Source organism: Podarcis vaucheri (genome assembly GCF_965113315.1).
Source record: "Podarcis vaucheri genome assembly, chromosome: 14".
NCBI classification, from domain to species: domain Eukaryota; kingdom Metazoa; phylum Chordata; class Lepidosauria; order Squamata; family Lacertidae; genus Podarcis; species Podarcis vaucheri.
This window is the reverse complement of record NC_138752.1, coordinates 27,179,671-27,198,488: the sequence shown is the minus strand read 5'-3', so window position 1 is coordinate 27,198,488 and position 18,818 is coordinate 27,179,671. Positions and strand designations below refer to the sequence as shown.

At 47.9% G+C, this 18,818-nt stretch overlaps 1 protein-coding gene across 1 annotated transcript in view; it reads right to left on the bottom strand.

The window, feature by feature from the left end:
- Positions 1-14,587: 14,587 nt before the first annotated feature.
- SMAD6 (SMAD family member 6) overlaps positions 14,588-18,818 on the bottom strand; it is a 57,804-nt gene continuing 53,573 nt past the window's right edge. The window contains exon 4 of the mRNA XM_082198612.1: positions 14,588-15,407. Within this exon, the coding sequence (XP_082054738.1) occupies positions 14,866-15,407 (542 nt within the window). The 3' untranslated portion in view covers positions 14,588-14,865. The remainder of the gene's footprint in view (positions 15,408-18,818) is intronic.

The following is an 18,818-nucleotide window of genomic DNA, read 5'->3' as shown; positions in this document are numbered from 1 at the left end:
CAAAAATAAAAACTAAGCAGCTCAGGTTTAATGGGACGCACCACCCAGGCCACCCGGTATAAAGATATCATGGCAAAAAGTTCTCCAGAGAATAGCAATTCAGACACAGTAGGTATTTTAATAACCTTGGTCTCAGTGTTGGAACTAAAATTAACAGAAGCTTATGGGTTCTCAAAATGTTTAATTAAAAAAACAAACAAACCTTTGGCTACTCTATTGGATGCCTCCCAAATAATTTTAATGCCCTGGGTTTATTTCCTGGCCCTTTTATTTCAGCCTTGATTATTATCCCCCTGTTGCTGACAGGATCCGAGGCAGAGATAGCGGCTTACCTTCAGCCACTACTGCAGGAGTCACCAACGTTTTTAGACCTGTGGGCATCTTTGGATTTTGGAGCAAGTGCCATAGCTAGTCTCCATCCCCCGATTACCCTGCAATTCATTAGAGAAATAGTGGAGAGTATGCCACCCTAGTGACTTCTCTCCCCCAAAGAAGAGGGGGCGGATACACTTTGCTTTTCCAAGGGATCTGGGTAAAAGTCAAACCCAGTAGAATCAATCTGAGCCTTGGAAAGCCCATAGAGCTGAAAAGGAAGTGGGGAAGAGTGGCCACTCTTTCAACTTCCTGCTTCTGCTCTATATATTTCTCGTGACCAAGGGAGCAACTGAGTAGTGCTGGTGAATTCAGAGGCTTCGCTGGTACCAGGGGAAGACCTTGGTGGCACCATTGAGCCCCAGAGCATCACACTGACAACCTCTGCACATGGTTGTGGTGAGACTGGAACCATGGATCTCTCCGTTAGCTGCTGCCCAGTCTCAAAAGTGGGGCAGTTTCATGCCTAGAAAGGGAGGTACTTCCCCTTCCCTGCCTCTCTTTTTCAGGGTCTGATGAAAGACTAGAGCCAAAATAAGGTAGTGGCAGACAAATGAGCTTGCATTCCCAGGCAGGGTGGGGCTGAGGAACGATCCCTGATGCTTCTTTCAACTCCCAACATGAAAAAAACAACAAAAAAGAGGCTTACAAACATTGGGTGAAATACAGGATTTGCCTTGGCAAAGAATTGTCAGCATTGTCAAGGTGGAAGTCTTTGAAGGCCTTCTCCTTGCTGGAGAAAGACATTGAAAAGGAAAGCAAGCTTTTAAGTTCTTGATTTAGAAAAGCATCTTTGCAATTAGCCTGGCTCTGTGATGTATGAAACTGCAAACATGAGTAAGAGACACACAGACAAAAGTTTTCCAGGTTACCTTGGAGGGATCACAGTTATCTCTTTGCTTCATCTTCACCTTATGTTTACTGAAATGGTTTGTCGCAGAAATGACTCAATGTTTCCCTCCACTGAGTCAGCCTGGGACTCTTGCCCAGCCTTTGACAACCTGGTATCTTCCAGGTGTTTTGAACTACAATCAGCCCCAGTCAACACTCCTGTTCTGGTTGGAGCTGTATTCCAAAACATCTGGGGGGGCACCCGGTTGGCAAACATTGAATAAGAGGAGGGCTTGGCCAAGTCAGACTCCTCAACCACTGTCATGGACTGGCTAGGCACAGAGGAATGGTGGGGGGCACCAGCTGAGGAACCCCCATGGGACAAAGGCTCAGAGCCTGGAGCTTGGTGGTGGGATGACGAGAGTGGTCAGAGGGAGAGAAGGAAGAAGCCTGGGAGGAGGATGTGTCAGAAGTTAAAGAGCAAGGAGAGTCTGAGGCAGAGAGAAGTTCAGAATCAGAATCAGAGATGGAAGCAGGAGAAGAGGGAGGCCAAGCAGTAGAGACGAGTCAAGCTGGGGAGGGATCTGACCATTGCAAATCAGCTGCTTAGGCCAGCCTTCAGCAGCAAGTTATGCCCCACATGTTTTGGACTCTAATGCCCATCTGCACCAACCACATAGGCGCCGACTCCATGGGGCCTGAGGGGGCCCGAGCCCCCTCAAAAATTCGTTTGGGGGTCTCCGCCCCCCAATAATCTCAGGCGCCCCTCCAGCAGAGCGCCACCGCCGCCCCTCCCCCAGCCCAAAATGCACAGGGGCGGGCTGCATGCCTCCTGCCCTCCCTCCCGAGCAAAAGCTCCACCCAATTTCCTTCGGAGCTGATTAATAGGCGCAGCACGCTCTCCCCTATTCGCTCACGAGGAGGCGGCGCCACTTTATCTGCATATTCATGAGCTTATTTATTATTCATGAGCTTTCCCGGGCTCCCCCAATATTTTTTATAAGTCGGCGCCCCTGACCAACCATCACGGCAGCCAATATGAAACCTTCCAGATCATAGCTCCCAACCATCCCTTATTTGGTGGGAAACTCCCTTATCCCAGCACTGTGTCCCGCTGCTGTCCCTTATTGATGATGTCCCTTAAATTTCCCAGGTTTCAAAGGAAACAGCTTCTCTCCCTCCCTCCCTCCCTGCCGGCCAGGGAGGAGGGAGGCTCCAACTGTGTTGCTTGGCTGCATTACTCACCCAATAAGGAGTCTAAGAACGACTGGGGGGTGGAGCTTGCATGCCTTGTGCCGATCAAATCGGCCGCGTCGCCTTTGCTCAGCACTTCCCAGTGGAGAGGTGACGGTGGTTTTCCTTGCTGGGTTGCTGCGCTGTGGGTACCACCGCTTGAGGCTTCGTTTGGCTGCTGGCTGGGCTTTCTTTCAAACTGGCAGTATATTTTTAAACAGTCCCAAAGTTTTGAGAGTCAGTAGCACAGATGTTGCAAAGGTGTGGTGATCTGTCTTGGAACCACCCTGTTGAAGAAGATAACCTTGGTTACCCAGACCTTGTTGCTGGTTGCAAAGGGGCTCCCATGACAGTTCGAGCTTCAGGGGCCCCCAAATGTAGGTTCGACGTTGCCCTGACCATTGGCCATGCTGGCTGGGGCTGATGGGAACTGGAGGCCAGCAACATTGGGAGGGCACCACATTACTTATCCCTAGATTAAAGAATTGTGGGAGGAGTAAATTGGTCATAGAATTATAGAATTGGAAGGGACCCAAAGGGTCATCTAGCTCAACCCCAGCAATGGTGGGTTTAAAAACAAAACAAAACAAGAGTACCGTTCATGACAGGCAGAAATCCAACAGGCACAGAACTTCAGGGATGAGGAAAAAAACTGCTTTTGCCACTGTGGCTGTGTGTAGTTTTTTACAGCAAACAGGTTCAGAATTCCTGCTTTCTTAATATTCTCCAGCATTCGGCTCCCAACTGTCTCTCCAATTACCGCATTTTTCGCCCTATAGGACGCACTTTTTCCCCTCCAAAAATGAAGGGGAAATCTGGGTGCGTCCTATGGGGTGAATGCAGGCTTTCGCTGAAGCTTGGAGAGCGAGAGGGGTCGGTGCGCACTGACCTCTCTTGCTCTCCAGGCTTCAGGAAGACATCCGCAGCCTAGGCAGCCCTACGGGAGGTTCCGCAGGGCTGTCTAGGCTGTGGATAGCAGCCTGCTTCCTGGAGCGCCAGGCGCGCTGAAAGCAGAGCGCCTGGCGCTTCGGGAACGCATCCGCAGCCTAGGCAACCCTGCGGGAGGTCCCGCAGGGCTGTCTAGGCTGCGGATAGCAGCCTGCCGCCCGGCACGAGCTACGCCCTGAAGCAGAGCACCCCTCGCGCCGGGCAAACATCTGCAGAGTGGGGAGTCCTGCAGGAGTTCCCCGCAGGGCTCCCCACGGTGCGGATAGCAGCCTGCCACTCGGTGCGCGAGGCGCAGAGCGCCCCACGCGCCAGGCACACATCGGCCAGCCCCACAAGCTTGGGGGACAGCAGGGAGGCGCAGCGCCGCCATCCCGCTGTTCCTCAACCTGTTTCGGTTTCCCCGACCTGGTTTTTGGGGGAAATAAAGGGGAATTTTTTCCCCTTTATTCCCCCCCCAAAAAAACTAGGTGCGTCCTATGGGACGGAGCATCCTATGGGACAAAAAATACGGTGCCAGTTTTGCCTCTAAGTCCATTTCCAGGGGCAGCCATGCTGAGAGGCACTTCTTATCTTATGAACTGAGCACACCAGCGGAGGGGTGTGAGCAAGCTAAACATATGGACTTGGGGGTCTCTGTTCACTTTTGCGGGCAGCTAGGATTGCCTGGGGTGAGGTGGGCAACTCTGGGCGACTTTGATCACAGAGGTCCACGTTGTGCAGCTCTTTTAAGGAAACGGCGATACGCTGCACAACACAGATTTGATGGAAGGGCAGAAGTGATGCAGTGACTTTCAGACTGTGAGGCACTGCTTGATACTTAAAACTGGGGTGTGCGGAGGTTTTTGTCCGTGACACTTCCCAATGTTCCCGCATTGTTGCTCTCTGGAAGGCACTGTTATACTATAGAGCAGCTAAAGCAGGGCAACAGCACTATCATCCTAAAACATTGCAGGGGTGGACTAGAGGACCCTTGGGCGACCCCCCCGTCCAACTCTCTGATTTAGGATATAAAAAGTTACAGGGCAGAAAGTTATGGGAAATGTACTGATTGGAAATGAAGCAGTGAGAGCCCCTTCAGACATTCTTTCTATTGCATTTTCATGAGGAACTGTGTTCATGATGCTGTTTAAGGGGTTGAACAAAATTCTGCTTTCAATATTGCAAAAGATTGGGGTTGGTCACTTCACTTCTTTTTCTTATTTCTTTTTTTCTTTCTTTTTTTAAAAATAAATTTTAATAAGTTCTGCATTTTTATCATATAACAACATATCAAATAACAAAAAAGAAGTACAATTTCCCAATTTCTCTCTCTCCCCCCCAACTTCCCTCAATTTCCTCTCCTGGTTTTTTACATATTAACTTCTACTGCTTGCTTTATTATATCTTAATATTGAATTCTTTATATGCTATTCTGTTCTTATCATTTTAACATCCTCTTTGTAATTTCTATATTTGTTCTGTTAATTGTAAGTGTTTACTCAAACCCTGCTAGTGAGTCCATTTCTTTACACTGCTTCTGTAGGTACAACATAAGTTGTTCCCAATCTTTTTAAAAGTCTCTATTGTCTTTTTCTCTAAGTCTTTCTGTTAGCTTCACCATTTCAGCATATTCCATCAGTTTTTCTTGCCATTCTTCTTTAGTTGAAATCTTGTCGCTTTTCCATCTTTGGGCTAGCAATATCCTAGCCACAGTTATAGCATACATAAAAAGTTTCTTCTTCTCTTTTGGCAAGTCTTGACCTGTAATGCTGAATAAAAAAGCTTCTGGTCTTTTAACAAAGGTTATCTTAAGCATTTTTTGGATTCCATTATAAATGGTCACTTCATTTCTAATCAGGGCATACCACATAACTTCCTGCTGAAATCCCATTAACTTTTTATATACCACAAATGTTCTGGTTTATTCTTTGTCCTGCTTTCATTGCACTATGGCTGCTCCAGACAGCAATAATGTGGTATCATTGGAGAAACATAAAAAAACTAACTAAATCGTATTAAATCCATCACTGATGTACTCTTTTTGTTACAATAACATGTTGCCGAGTACACCCCCAATAAAACACCAGTCTGGAGGGGAATGTCCACCCTGCAGGATTGAAAGTAAGATTGTGTATAATTGCCCTGATACCAACATGAAAACAAAGAATCACAAAAAAGAATGTCACCCTGAAGGGGGCTCGAATTGCACTGGGCAAACCCAAGTTACACACCAAGAGAGGGTCCCAGGAGCAAAATCCAAACCCCATGAAGGGGTTCCTTTAGTCTCCGTTGCTCAGTGCACATCAGAAGCAAATTGGTTGGTGAAATGGGATCCTGGATCCTGCAGAATCAGGCTCCTTTCTACACATTTCTGAAGAAGGCATCTTCTTCACTCCTTCCATAAATCGGCATCTTCATCTTGACAACAACATGCCTTTGGGGTAATAACTCACAGTTAAGGGGACTCCAAGCCTACCCATAATTTCAAAAAAACCTGATGTGTTCAAATTCGGCTGTGTACACACCAGACGTTTAAAACTCACGCACCCTAAGACTCCTGGGAGCTGCAGTCTATTAAGGGTGCTGGGAACTGTAGCTCTGTGAGAGATAAACTACAACTCCTGGGATTATTTGGGTGGGTGTGCTTTAAATGAATTGTGTGTACATGGTCATTGTGTGTACATGCACTCATTGTGTGTACATGCACTCATTGTGTGTACGTGGCAGCTGATGTCTCTGTGATACTAGTTTTATGTGGTTAATTGCCTTCTTGGGGCAGGGCAAAAAAAAGAAGAAGCAGAGTTCTGGGCACCACAGTTTAAGAAGGATATTGACAAGCTGTGCAGGGGAAGGGATCAAGGGTCTGGAAACCAAGCCTTATGAGGAATGGTGGAGAGAGTTTGGGATGTTTAGCCTGGAGAAGAGAAGGCTGAGAGGTGGTATGATAGCTGTCTTCAAATATCTGAAGGGCTGCCACATGGAAGATGGAGTGAGCTTGTTTTCTGCTGTTGCAGAGGGCGGGACCCAAACCAACGGATTCAAAGGACAAGAAAGAAGATTCAGACTGAGTATTTAGAAGAACATCCTGACAGTATGAGCTGAACGGATTCGCTTGGACGGTGGTGGACACCAGAGGTTTTTAAGCAGAGGTTGGATGGCCCAGTGGCGTAGCGTGGGGGGTGCAGGGGGGGCCGGGCGCACTGGGCGCAACATCTGGGGGTTAGGGTTAGGGGGCACAAATCCACGGGTTATGGGGCGCAAATTGCTTGCCTTGCCCCGGGTGCTGACAACCCATGCTACGCCACTGGGATGGCCATCTGTTAGGGGGTTGGACTAGATGACCCTTGGTGTCCCATCCATTTCTGCAATGCTATGATTCTAGGAAGGAAGCCCATTTTAAGAAAGCTGATCTACCTCCCTCTGCCCTCTGGCAAATCCAGAAAGGAGTTCTCATTCCCTTACAAATGATCTGGTGTGCAACCTTCATAACTGGGTTGCGGTTTCCACGCGAAAGCAAACTTTTACTACAGTATCAAATAGCCCTCAAACCCCACGAAGCAACGGAGTGTGCATGTTTGCTCCGGGGTGGGAGGGGAGGGGGAGAGGCAGGAAGCCCAGAAGCTTTCAAATGTTGCACATGAACCAGCCACAGAAGCTCAGTTCTTCTGATTGGGCAGCGAGACAAAAATTTCTCAGCCATCCTCTTAGAAATGTGATTTTGACAGAGTCATGCTCACAAACGAAATGTGGCAACCCAAACAAAATGATTTTCTGGTGTGTGGTGAAAGTCCAAGGGGATTTCTCTTAAAACGGAACACCAGGCCCCCTCTCATTGACCTCCCCCCCCATCATTAAAGTGTCATGACTTACAGATATATTACCACCCAATGGATATAAGACAAGCATGCTGAATAAGCAAATAAATCTCCAGTCTGGGCCAAGACATCCCAAACTACATTGCAAGAGGAGCAGAGAAAATTATGCAGATTAAGCAAATGTATAACGTTTCCAACAGAGCTGAGTCAAGACATATTGCTCCTGGAGGCAAATATGGCACTTCCATCCCTTTCTCCATCCGGTGGAATCTTAATTTCCCTGCCACCACACCACCTCTAGCATCGCCACTTCAATCTGCCTTAGGGTAGGGCCGGCCCTGGATTTCCCTCCCATAACTAGGCAGTGTTTGCAATTTTGCATAATATATTCTGCTCCTCCTCCTAATTGTAGAGAAGGGAGAGGCCTACACAAGCACCTTGCAAGGGCTAAACATATTATTCTGCAACTCCTCTGGATTTAGCAAGGTTACCAGGCAGAACCATGCTCATTAAGGACTAGGAACTTGTCTTTCAATTTAAAAAGAATTATTGGGAGGCAGAATTCTGCCCCAAATGCTACATTTTGCAGCTTTTCTGTTTATTCATTTGGCACACACAGCTCTTGTAGGGGTGGGAAGACCCCCCATCCCTATGATTCCCCACCACCACCTTCGATTTTCAACCCTATCTCAAGTAAGGACTATTCATCTGTAAGTTATGGCATGAACTGAACTGAGCTCCCTTGAAAGGTGGTGGACTCTTCCTTCACTGGAGGATTTTAAAGAGAGGTTGGATGGCCACCTGTCAACGCAAATTACATTGCAAGAGAAGCAGAAAAATAATAATATGCAGATTAAGCAAATCTTCTTTAGCTGTGATTCCCGCATTGCAAGGGGCTGGACTCCAGCAACTCGTATTTGGAAGCATTCCTGCCTCCGACCATGGAGTCAACCGCACGATGCCAAGACTCTTGCCTTCGGTTTAGCTTCTTCCTCCTAATCCCAAAGTTATGTAGCCTGGGTCTCATTTTATTATTTAAGTAGCCGAGCAAAATAGACGTTAGAAAGTAAGCTGGTGAGTCATATTTCCTCAAGGATTCTGGGAAATGCCAGGCTGCTCCTTAATGAGCAGGAGGGTTTTGCTAGGGCCGTCCCCAGCCAAACTAATAAAAATGGGAAGGAGAGTTTTAAAAATTAAATGAAATAAAAAGCATTCAAACGGTCGATGAAGAGAAGTAGAGGATCCCCTGTGTTTACTATCATCTTGACTGAGGGAAGATCGGGAAAGGACCAGCCTGGGAAAGAGTTGTGTGTATTTATATCGCACATATCAAGAGCCCATGCAGTTGTGGGGAATACACACTTTAAACGAGTCTGCCAAATATTCTTGTCCCCCCCCCCTTCGTTTTATTAAAAAAAGGACTTGGCTCCACAAAGGCACAACTGTAAGAAAGCTTGTAATTTGCCCAAATAAAACTTAATTCGAGCCATGAAATAGCTGTGGTTTATTGTGTAATATATGTGCTATGTATTTTAATTTAATCGAACCCAATATAATTGGAAGCCAGTGGGTTTTTTATTATTATTTTAATTTATTCTTCTTCTGCAGAGCAACCCGAAAGCTGTTCCCATAGCAGAAGGCACTGTGTTGCACAGCGGACAGCTCAGAGTGAAGCGTAGATCAAGTCACAAAACTCGTGATTGGCAAGCAATGTGTGAAATAACTTAGCAGAGATTCCTGCATTGCAGGGGGTTGGACTAGACAGCCATTGGGGTCCCTTCCAACTCTACAATTCCATGATTCCATGACTCTCACACAGGTCAACAAGAGTCTGGAATGGTCCCTAAAGGGCTGCAGAGATTCTCAGCCTGGGACCCAGAAAGGTGCTGAGCAGCGCTGAATTATCCAATTGGCAGACTAAGCAAGTGCTTAAGGCACCAGCACAGGGCACAAAAAGAAAATAGGTTTTTTTGGTTAAAGAATTTGATTTAAAAAAGATAAAAAGTACTGAGGCATTTGGGTAGGACCCAACCCAATGGATTCAAATTACAAGAGAAGAGATTCCAACTAAACATTAGGAATCACTTTCTGAGGGTAAGAGCTGCTTGAAAGCAGAGGAGGAAGAATTTGGATTTGATATCCCGCTTTATCACTAGCCTAAGGAGTCTCAAAGCGGCTAACAATCTCCTTTCCCTTCCTCCCCAACAACAAACACTCTGCGAGGTGAGTGGGGCTGAGAGACTTCAAAGAAGTGTTACTGGCCCAAGGTCACCCAGCAGCTGCATGTGGAGGAGCGGAGACGCGAACCCGGTTCACCAGATTACGAGTCCACCGCTCTTAACCACTACACCACACTGGCAAGTGTGTTGGACAAGGGGTTGGACTAGATGAACCTACAACTCTACAATTCTAAGATCAAAGTAGTCTGCATGGGATAAATCAGAACTTACACTCTACACTCTTTCCCCATTCTTATTTTCTTTTCTTATTACTTATCCCCAGCTCAACCAGGAGACATCCTACTAATGTAGATCAAAATCATAGGAGGACAGCAGATCCTGCCATGTGTTGCACATGGCAGCCACACATGTCCATTTGGGCATGCATGTAAATTTTGTGTCATGGGGGGGAACCATTGTTTCGGGTTTAGTCTTGTTTTTATTTTGCACTATATATGGGGGTACCATGATCTTTTCAGCGCTTAGGCTGGCCTCCAAAGGTCTGGCTCTGGAGTTGAGGAAGGGATGTCGAGCTGGATGAAGAGGGTTGTAGCACCAACAGAGGCAGAAACACGAGATGCTCCTTCATGGAGACTCCAGGGACAGTTCTTTAATCCAGGGACAGGCAATGTGACGCCTTCCAAATGGCGTTAAGACTCCAACTCCCATCAGCCCCAGCCAGCACGACCAATGGATAGGGATGATGGGAGTTGTAGTCCAGCAACACTTGGAAGGGCACCACCGGGCTGGTCCAGGCCTCGCACGACAACTTGGCTTTGATGGGTTTTTACCTTGCAGTCTCCCCTGGGGTCTCTGCCACGGGAGAGCCATGGCTCTGTGGCAGCACCCGCACCTAGCCTTCAAAATACATTGGTACCTCAGGTTACCTACACTTCTGGTTACATACGCTTTAGGTTACAGACTCTGCTAGCCCAGAAATAGTATCTCGGGTTAAGAACTTTGCTTCAGGATGAGAACAGAAATCGCGTGGCGGCGGCGCAGCAGCAGCGGGAGGCCCCATTAGCTAAAGTGGTGCTTCAGGTTAAGAACAGTTTCAGGTTAAGAACGGACCTCTGGGACGAATTAAGTACTTAACATGAGGTACCACCGTATCCCAGTTCAATCTCCAGCACCTCCAGTCAAAAGGATCAGGGGCTGGCACAAACCTCTGCCAGACACAGAGACAGCAATGGTCAACGGTGGCACCTTCTGGGTTTCATTAAACTACAACTCCCGTCGTACCTGACCTTTGGCCATGTTGGCTGGGGCTGATGGGAATCCAAAACATTGGGATGATGCTATGTGGCTGCGGCTCTCCATGATTTCGCACCAGGGCCTTTGGGCAGCCTTACATGGAGAGCTGCTGCTTGTTACAGGAGAATATGGCAAGAGGGACCAGCGTGATGATGCAACAGAAGGGACACTACTTGCTTCGTGTAAGGGACTTGAACACCGTTTGCTTCAACTGCAGAGAAACACAGCATATTGCCTTACACCAAGTCAGACTACTGGTCCATCTAGCTCAGTACAGTCGGCACTAACTGGCAGCAGCTCTTAAGGGTTTCAGGCAGGGGGCAACCCGAACGACAGCCCTTCCAAGAGGAACAAGTATCTGAGCAGAAAGTGGTAACTGGATGGGAGATCCTTCTTACCAGAGTAGTGTAAAAGGACCTCGCTTTCTGCAACCCATCTGGCTGCACTTGAAAATTATGGAGCAAGTAGAACAGAAAAGGCATCGTTTAAGAACATAAGGAGAGCCTGCTGGATCCGGCCAATGGCCCAGCACCCTGTCCTCACAGTGGCCAGCCGGATACCCATTCTGGAAAACCCGCAAGCAGGACCCAAGCCCAAGCACCCTCCCCTCCTGTGGTTTTGGGCAACTGGTATTCAGCAGCATTTCTGCCTTCAACCCTGGAGGCAGATCGTACCCATGGTGGCTAGCAGCCCTCTCTCCTCCTCGAGAGTCGCTTCTTGAATTGCAGCATTCCAAAGAGGAGTGCTGTGTGTGCCCTCTCCCCCAAATAGGTTGCTATAAACAAGCAGCTGGGATTAGCATCTCCACGGAGCGCCTTGGAAGTTCGGGATTTGGTAATGTGTTTCAGATGCTGCGTTAAAGCCTTCATTAAAAGGGGATTTGGTGGACTCGCTCATGGAAGTGGTAGGGGTGGGGGGTTTGCAGGGAGAGAGAGAAATGCTGCCTTTTGTAATTAAATTTTTTTCTAAGGCTGGACCAAGGTTGGGGGATGGGGGGGGAGAGGGAGGGAGCCTGCAGAACCAGTCAGGCAAAAGAGGGTGACATTCTTGATAGTTGATGACCCAGAACAGGAAGCATGGGGGTGTGGGAGGGGAAGAGAGAGAGCGCACTAATTGTTTAAAATGAGAGCGCGGGGAAATACAAATGCTGGTAATGCTAGACCCAAGTTCACCTACCAGTTCACAGCTGCTGTCCAGCATAGCCTGCTTCATTAGCTATCGCAAGAAAATACAGGTGCTGGGTTTTCTGGGCTCACCTACCAATTTTGTAGCACTTTCCACACAGCTCCTGTCTTGCAAAGGCTGCTTCCTTGGCTACAATGTCAAAATGCAGTTGCCAGCAGTGCTGGCATCTGTGAACTCGCTTGCTCCAAAGCAAGAAAATCCAACGGCCAGGGAGAAAGCTTGGCTCTAAGCCCCTCCTTCATTGGTTTTTGTTTTCATTTTCAGTTGTCTCATTGTTACCCAAATGAGTACCATACGACAAAAAAAAGCAAACCGACAACAAAAAAACAAACCATTGTGTTGTCTGTACAGTCATACCTTGGGTTTCAGATGCTTCAGGTTGTGTTTTTTCGGATTATGGACCCGCTGAAACCCGGAAGTACTGGAACAGGTTACTTCTGGGTTTCGGGGGTTTTGCGCATGCAGAGAAGTGCTAAATCTCGCTTTGCGCATGCACACCAAATTGCAACCTGCACGTGCGCAGATGCGCCATTGCGGGTTGCGAACGTACATCCCGCACTGATCACGTTCGCAACCCGAACGTCCATTGTACAATGGTACCTCAGGTTACATACGCTTCAGGTTATATACGCTTCAGGTTACAGACTCCGCTAACCCAGATACAGTGCTTCAGGTTAAGAACTTTGCTTTGGGATGAGAACAGAAATCGTGCTCCGGCGGCGCGGCAGCAGTAGGAGGCCCCATTAGCTAAAGTGGTGCTTCAGATTAAGAACAGTTTCAGGTTAAGAACGGACCTCCGAAACGAATTAAGTACTTAACCCGAGGTACCACTGTATAGGCTTTCCTCAAGTAGAAATTTGCTTACCTACGAAGCTGGCTCAATAGAAATATTTGCAGTTTCTTTGAATGGAGATAAAGTAAGCCCCCCCCCCCCCCCCGCAAGGATCCTGAAATCATAGAGGCAAGTCCTCCAATAAACGTCTAGACCAGTCCCTGCCCAAAGGAACATGCCCTCCTGAAACCCCACTCCACATGCAAATCTATGCAAAAGCACTTACAGAGCAAAGGGCTGGATACCCACATCCCAGAATCCTTGGTAGTTTTTTTATCTTGGCAAAACTCCGTATTGGGGGGGAGTCATTCAGAAGTTCATCACACCGAAAAGAAAACTACCCTGCAGTGTCTTTTATCCAGGACTGTTGTCCCTTTCCTGCAGTTGTGCAGTTTTGCCCTGAGTGGTCAGTTGAGCTCCTTGGGAGTCTTGCATTTAAAAAGAGAGAGAAAAGAGATGTGTAGTCCTTAAGGCTGTAAGACTAAGCTAGAGTGTGTGTGCATGTAAAAAGCTGCAGATGGCAGGAAGCTCAGAGTGCCTAACAGATCTTGCTGCCTTTCCCCACAGCCATCAAAGGTAGAATTAACTATGCACAGTGCTGAAAGATATGCTGATTGGCTGCATATTATGGCTTTCCCCCACTGCTCCTGTTTAGCAAAGGCTGGTTCTTTAGCTGTGGTGACAAAAGTGAAAATTTGTGCCATAAGTCCTCTTGAGTCACTTGAGAACAAACACTTGGGAGAGGCTCATTTTGGCACATTTAAAAACATTTAAGGGAAATTTTACAGAAGGGCTGTGTGGATCAGTGGTAAGCACCTGTTCTGCATGCAAAAAGCCTCAGGTTTAATCGCCAGGCAGAGCTGGGAGAAACTCTTGCCTGAGGCCTGGGAGAGCAGCTTAGTATCAACAGCACTGAGCTAATGATCTGGCATGATATGACACAACTACCTATTTAAATCAGCCCCTTAATTTCAAACCATGTGGACTACAGCCTTACTTTATTTAGAGGGGGAAACCAAAGCTCAGTGGTGGACCACATGGTTTAACATGCAAAAAGTCCCAGGTTTAGGCCCCAGTGTGGGAGGGACCCTGCCTGAAACCCTGGGGAGCTGCTGCCAGCCAGTGTAGACAATACTGAGCTACACCAACCAATGGTCTGAGTAGGTATATGGTACCTTTTACCTACTGGGAAAATCCATGATCTGTAGCAGGGGTAGGCAACCTAAGGCCCGTGGGCTGGATGAGGCCCAATCACCTTCTCAATCCGGTCCGGGAATCAGCATGTTTTTACATGAGTAGAATGTGCCCTTTTATTTAAAATGCATCTCTGGTTTATTTGTGGGGTCTGCCTGGTGTTTTTACATGAGTAGAATGTGTGCTTGTATTTAAAATGCATCTCTGGGTTATTTGTGGGGCATAGGAATGCGTTCATTCCCCCCCCCAAAAAAATATAGTCCGCCCCCCCCCCCACATGGTCTTAGGGACGGTGGACCGGCCCACGGCTGAAAAAGGTTGCTGACCCCTGATCTGCAGGCTGCAACAGGACAAGAGGCTGATTTCTGTATGACTGTGTACAGCAGAATTGTCTGTGTTCTTGATTATCATTGTTTAAGGGTAACTCGGGCCACCCAGGTAAAACAACTGTTAGGTTTGGGGAGTGGAGAGAGAAAACTTGCAAATGCAAAACTTCTCAGCTCCACTTTGGACTCCAAAATCCCTTTTTGTTCATATCCTAGAAGTACGTCTCCTTACATATTCTTCCTTTAGTTTTAAAAATTAGACACTTTGGGGCAGGGGGGCAAAACCTATAATGCAAATACTTTATTATCAACGAGTGTCCGGTATTAGCTTTTTTTTTTCTTCCTGGGTATTACTATTATTTTTTTTAATATAAAAAACTATACAGCCCAAACATGGCGCTACTTCCAATTTTTGCTGTATAATTTTTTTCCTCCTTAAAAACAAACACAACTGTATTGAAAGACCTCTAAGCCAAAGTGCATTTTCCTTTTTTTGTCCATATACACATTGCACCATACATAAATAATTACATTGTAAAAATGACTCCATAATTACAAGTATAATATATATTTTCATATAATATATAAAACTTTATATTAAATCTAGGTAGATGATATTTGGGGATAAGTCTCGTGTCCCGCTCGGCTCTCCTCCTCCTCCTCCAAGGCTGGAGCGGCTATCTGTGGTTGTTGAGCAAAATCTCCAGCCAGCAGGGGCAGGAGGTGATGAACTGTCTGGAGTAGGAAGGGCCCCAGCCTTTTGCAAAGCTGATCCGGACACTGTTAGGGTCAAAAGGCCCGTCTGGGTACCCCAAGTCTGTGGCGTGCTGCAAGAGGCAAGACTTCTCGTAGTCGAAGACCTTGATCGAGTAGCCAGGCATCACTTTGCGCACAATCAGAGTCCGGCAGTTGGGAATGTCCAGTGTTGGGGAGTTGATGAAGATGGGGTGCTCGCTGCGGTTGTAGGCCCACACGCCGTCCTGCTCCTTGCTGAGCAAAATCCCATATCCAATCTTACTTCGAGTCCGGCGGACAGTCTCGTTCCTGTTCTCCAGCTGCAGCTGTCCCAGGCAGAAGCCGTTTCCTTGAGGTAGGTCATAGAAGATACTGACGGACTGTTCGTACACGGTGTAGAGGCGCCCGACGCGCGTCCGGTGCTCCCAGTAGGCGACGTTGCACCAATGGCTTTGCTTAATTGCGTCAGGGGACATGCTGGCATCTAAGGAGAAGAGGAGACACAGAAAGGGCAGGTTAGTTTCCAAAGCAGCAAACCTCATGCTGCGTGTCCAACTGGCGTCAGAAGTGGACCTCCGTCACCCAAATGCAGCTTATCCCAAATGGGATTTTGTGTGTGCGATTTGCAAACCAGTTCAACTGGACTTTCAACAGGGCTGCGTTAGTGACAATCAAAGATTTAGGGCTTAGAAAGGAGCGTCGGGAAAATCCCCCCTCCTTCCCCCCCCCGGTTCCTTTCCCTGCCCCTATTCCATGGCCCCAGGAAACAGAGGCAGAGCGATAACCCAAGGGTTGCCTCCCGTTGCCCCACTTGCAAAACTGCGCAGCCCAGGAATCGACATCCTTGAAAGGGGCCCTGGAAAGGTGAAGCTGCTTTCAAAACATGTAATCTGGAGAGCTCAGCAGGCTCTTTTCCAAAAAAAACCATTCGGGGGATTCCAAGGATGACCGTAAAATAAACAGAAAGTCCTCCTGCAAGCACCCTATCTGCGTCAATTCCCTGGCCGCCCCGCCTTTCGCTCGGCTCTTTTCTGCTGCCACAGCTGAACCACACTCAAGTTCTGCACACGCCCAGCATCTCCTGCCTCTCAAGTGCTCAGAGGATTTATTTCCCCGACTCTGTTAAGGAGGCTTAAGGCTGCCCACCCCCACTCCACACCCCCTATGCCAAACATCGCCATTCCTAGCTCAGGAAGAGCCAGGGCATCTGCCTGCCACGCAGATAAGTCACAGCATCTCCAGCTAGGACTGAGAAATATCCCTTGCCTGGGAACCCCAGAGAGCTTCTGCCAGTGTAGACAATGCTGAACTAGATGGACTCAGTAAAAGGCAGCTTCCCATGTTTCTCTGTGCCCAAGAGTCTGCAAGCTTGCAGATGCCACAAGAAGCTTACTCTAGTCAGCAGCGAAAGCTTGGAGGACAGGAGACCTGGCTCCATTAACCAGGTGTGGGTGGAAGTCCAGCACAATCCAGAGGTTTTACACGGCTAGCCACTGCGGTGGTCAATATTGCACACATCTTCATAGCCCCAAGACAGCTCAGTCGGAACTTAATCTTAGGGTCAGGGGTTCGAGCTCAACGTTGGGCAAAAAGGTCCCTGCATTGCAGAGGGTTGGACTAGATGGCCCTTGAGGTCCCTTCTAACTCTACGACTCTTCTTTGATTCATTCTTTGCTCCCCATGCTTGCTCTGGAGTGTGGGAGAGCACCTATACTGTTCCAGGGCTGTTACTGTACGTACACAGACTCCCAGGCTCTGTGCCCCACAGCCCCGGGTAACCCAGTTCGTAAATGGGATCCTTTTGTTGTTGTTGTTCTTCAAAGAATGCCGGTGTTGGAAGGGTTCCAAAGGATCATCCAGCCAACCCCCTGCAATGCAGGAATCACAGCTAATCCCAAGAGTCTTCAGGCATCCAACCTGGTGGGCACAAGGCTGGCAAAGATTGATCCAAGGTCCTTGGTACCTTCCAGATGTTTTGGAATCTGCCTCCCACCAGCCCCAGCCAGGATAGCTGTCAAGCGCTGACCAAGTCTGATGTGAGGCAGATTCCAAAACATCTGGATGGCACCGGGCTGGACGGAGAGTCTGCCAGAGGGCAGTGGAAGGGCCAAGGCAAGTTCAAGCCACCATGACTCCTCTCGAGTCTCAAAGATTCTCACCCACTGCCGCCAAAGTTCAGTGAAAATCCACAATCCCCCTCATTTTCTTCCCTGACCAAAAGAGCTGGATGTTGCCTTCTATTCTGCAGTTCAGAAAGAATGCCACAGATAACCCTGGAGTCTGATAAATATTCCAACCCAAATGTTTTGGAGGATTCCTATGGAAACATTTTCCCAGAACTCTCCAAAACGCTTTCCCTCCTACTCCAAGGAACTCTGTCAAAGAGATGGGAGCCCCTTCCTTTCTGAAAGCGTCTCCCCTGCCTGTACACCATTTCCCTGGCCAAATGGGGCTCAGCCACTTAGCAAATGCCAGGCTTCGATTGGTAAGCAAACAGAGAATCAGAAGGCAAACAATGATTCTCTGCCTGCTCCTGCGTGTGGGGACTGGTCTCTCCAGCTCTGGCCAGACTTGGCTTCACCACTGTGGCTGTGCAGCACCAGGCCAGGATTCTCGGTTCAGGGCGGAGCTACGGACCTGGCAAGGAGCTGGTATTCAGCTCCCTGACAATCTATCACGAGACGGCGGCCTCCTGACCCCTCTGCCTTCATACCTTCAAGTCCGATTAACTCGCACACAGGCTGATGCCATCATTTTGCTTGAGAGATTCCATTGACTCACCGGATTTCAAAAACAGGGGCCTAGTGCCCCTGCCCCGCCCCACTCCACGCTGCCCCCACCTTCCCCTTTCATTCTCAAATTTCACTGGCAGGGGAAATATAGACCCCGCTTGCCTGGAGAACAATCTCTGGAACTGTGCAGCTTTGTTAAAAGAGAGTTTTAACTTGAGAGTTGTAACTCTACAATTTTAAAGGGGGAGAAAGGGAAGGGAGGCGGGTGGAGATAATGGTGCTTTCCCCACCTCTCAGCCAGACAATGCAACAGGCTTAATAATCCGGCTGGTGCAAGAAAATGGTTTCATGTTTTGTCAATCAACCAAGCCCTTGGGGATTCTCAAGAGTAGCAGTCACAGGGGGGGAAATGTTCTTTTTTTTTTTTAAAGTGCATACATGAAAACAGCTTTTCTTTTTTGGCTCATTTGCTTGTGTTAATAATTTCCCGATCGTTTGGTAGATCAGTTTGCCCTGAGCTGTGATCCCTTTGACGTGGGATTTATTTGGACAGTTTATGATAAACAAGTGAAACAACAACAAACAAATGGAACACAAAGAAAGATGGAAAATGATTTCATGGGGGTGGGGAACTGCAGAAACACAACAAAGCAGGCCTGGTAGCAACTCCCAAAATTAAATGCATTTAAAAGACAGAGGCTTGGGTGACGTAATTGATTTAAAAGACCCGGGTGACCAGAAAGGGTGAACAAAAAGATGAAAAGTTGGCCCCAGGAGAACCTCCCTGCACAGGCTATTCCAACTGGGGTGCCACTGCTGACGGCTGCCCAGCTGGCTTCATTTGGTGGGGGCACCGAAAGGTTTGGGTAGCCTAATTATGGCAGAAAGTGACTTTGGCCTGTTCCCAAGTTACCAACAGCAGTGGTTCTCCAAGTGGGGGGGTACTGCTCCCTGAGGGGTGGAGTACTGAGGGGGGGGCACTGGGGGTGTAAATGGCTACCAAGACTTCTAAAAGCTGCCTTCACTGGACCAAGTTCATCAATGTTGTTGGATTAATTCAATTAAATAGTTTTAACTGGATTTTGAATAAATGTGCAATTCACTGCTGCTATTTTGAATGTTATTGTGTTGTTATTTTCCTTAGTGAGTCGTGCAGACCACTA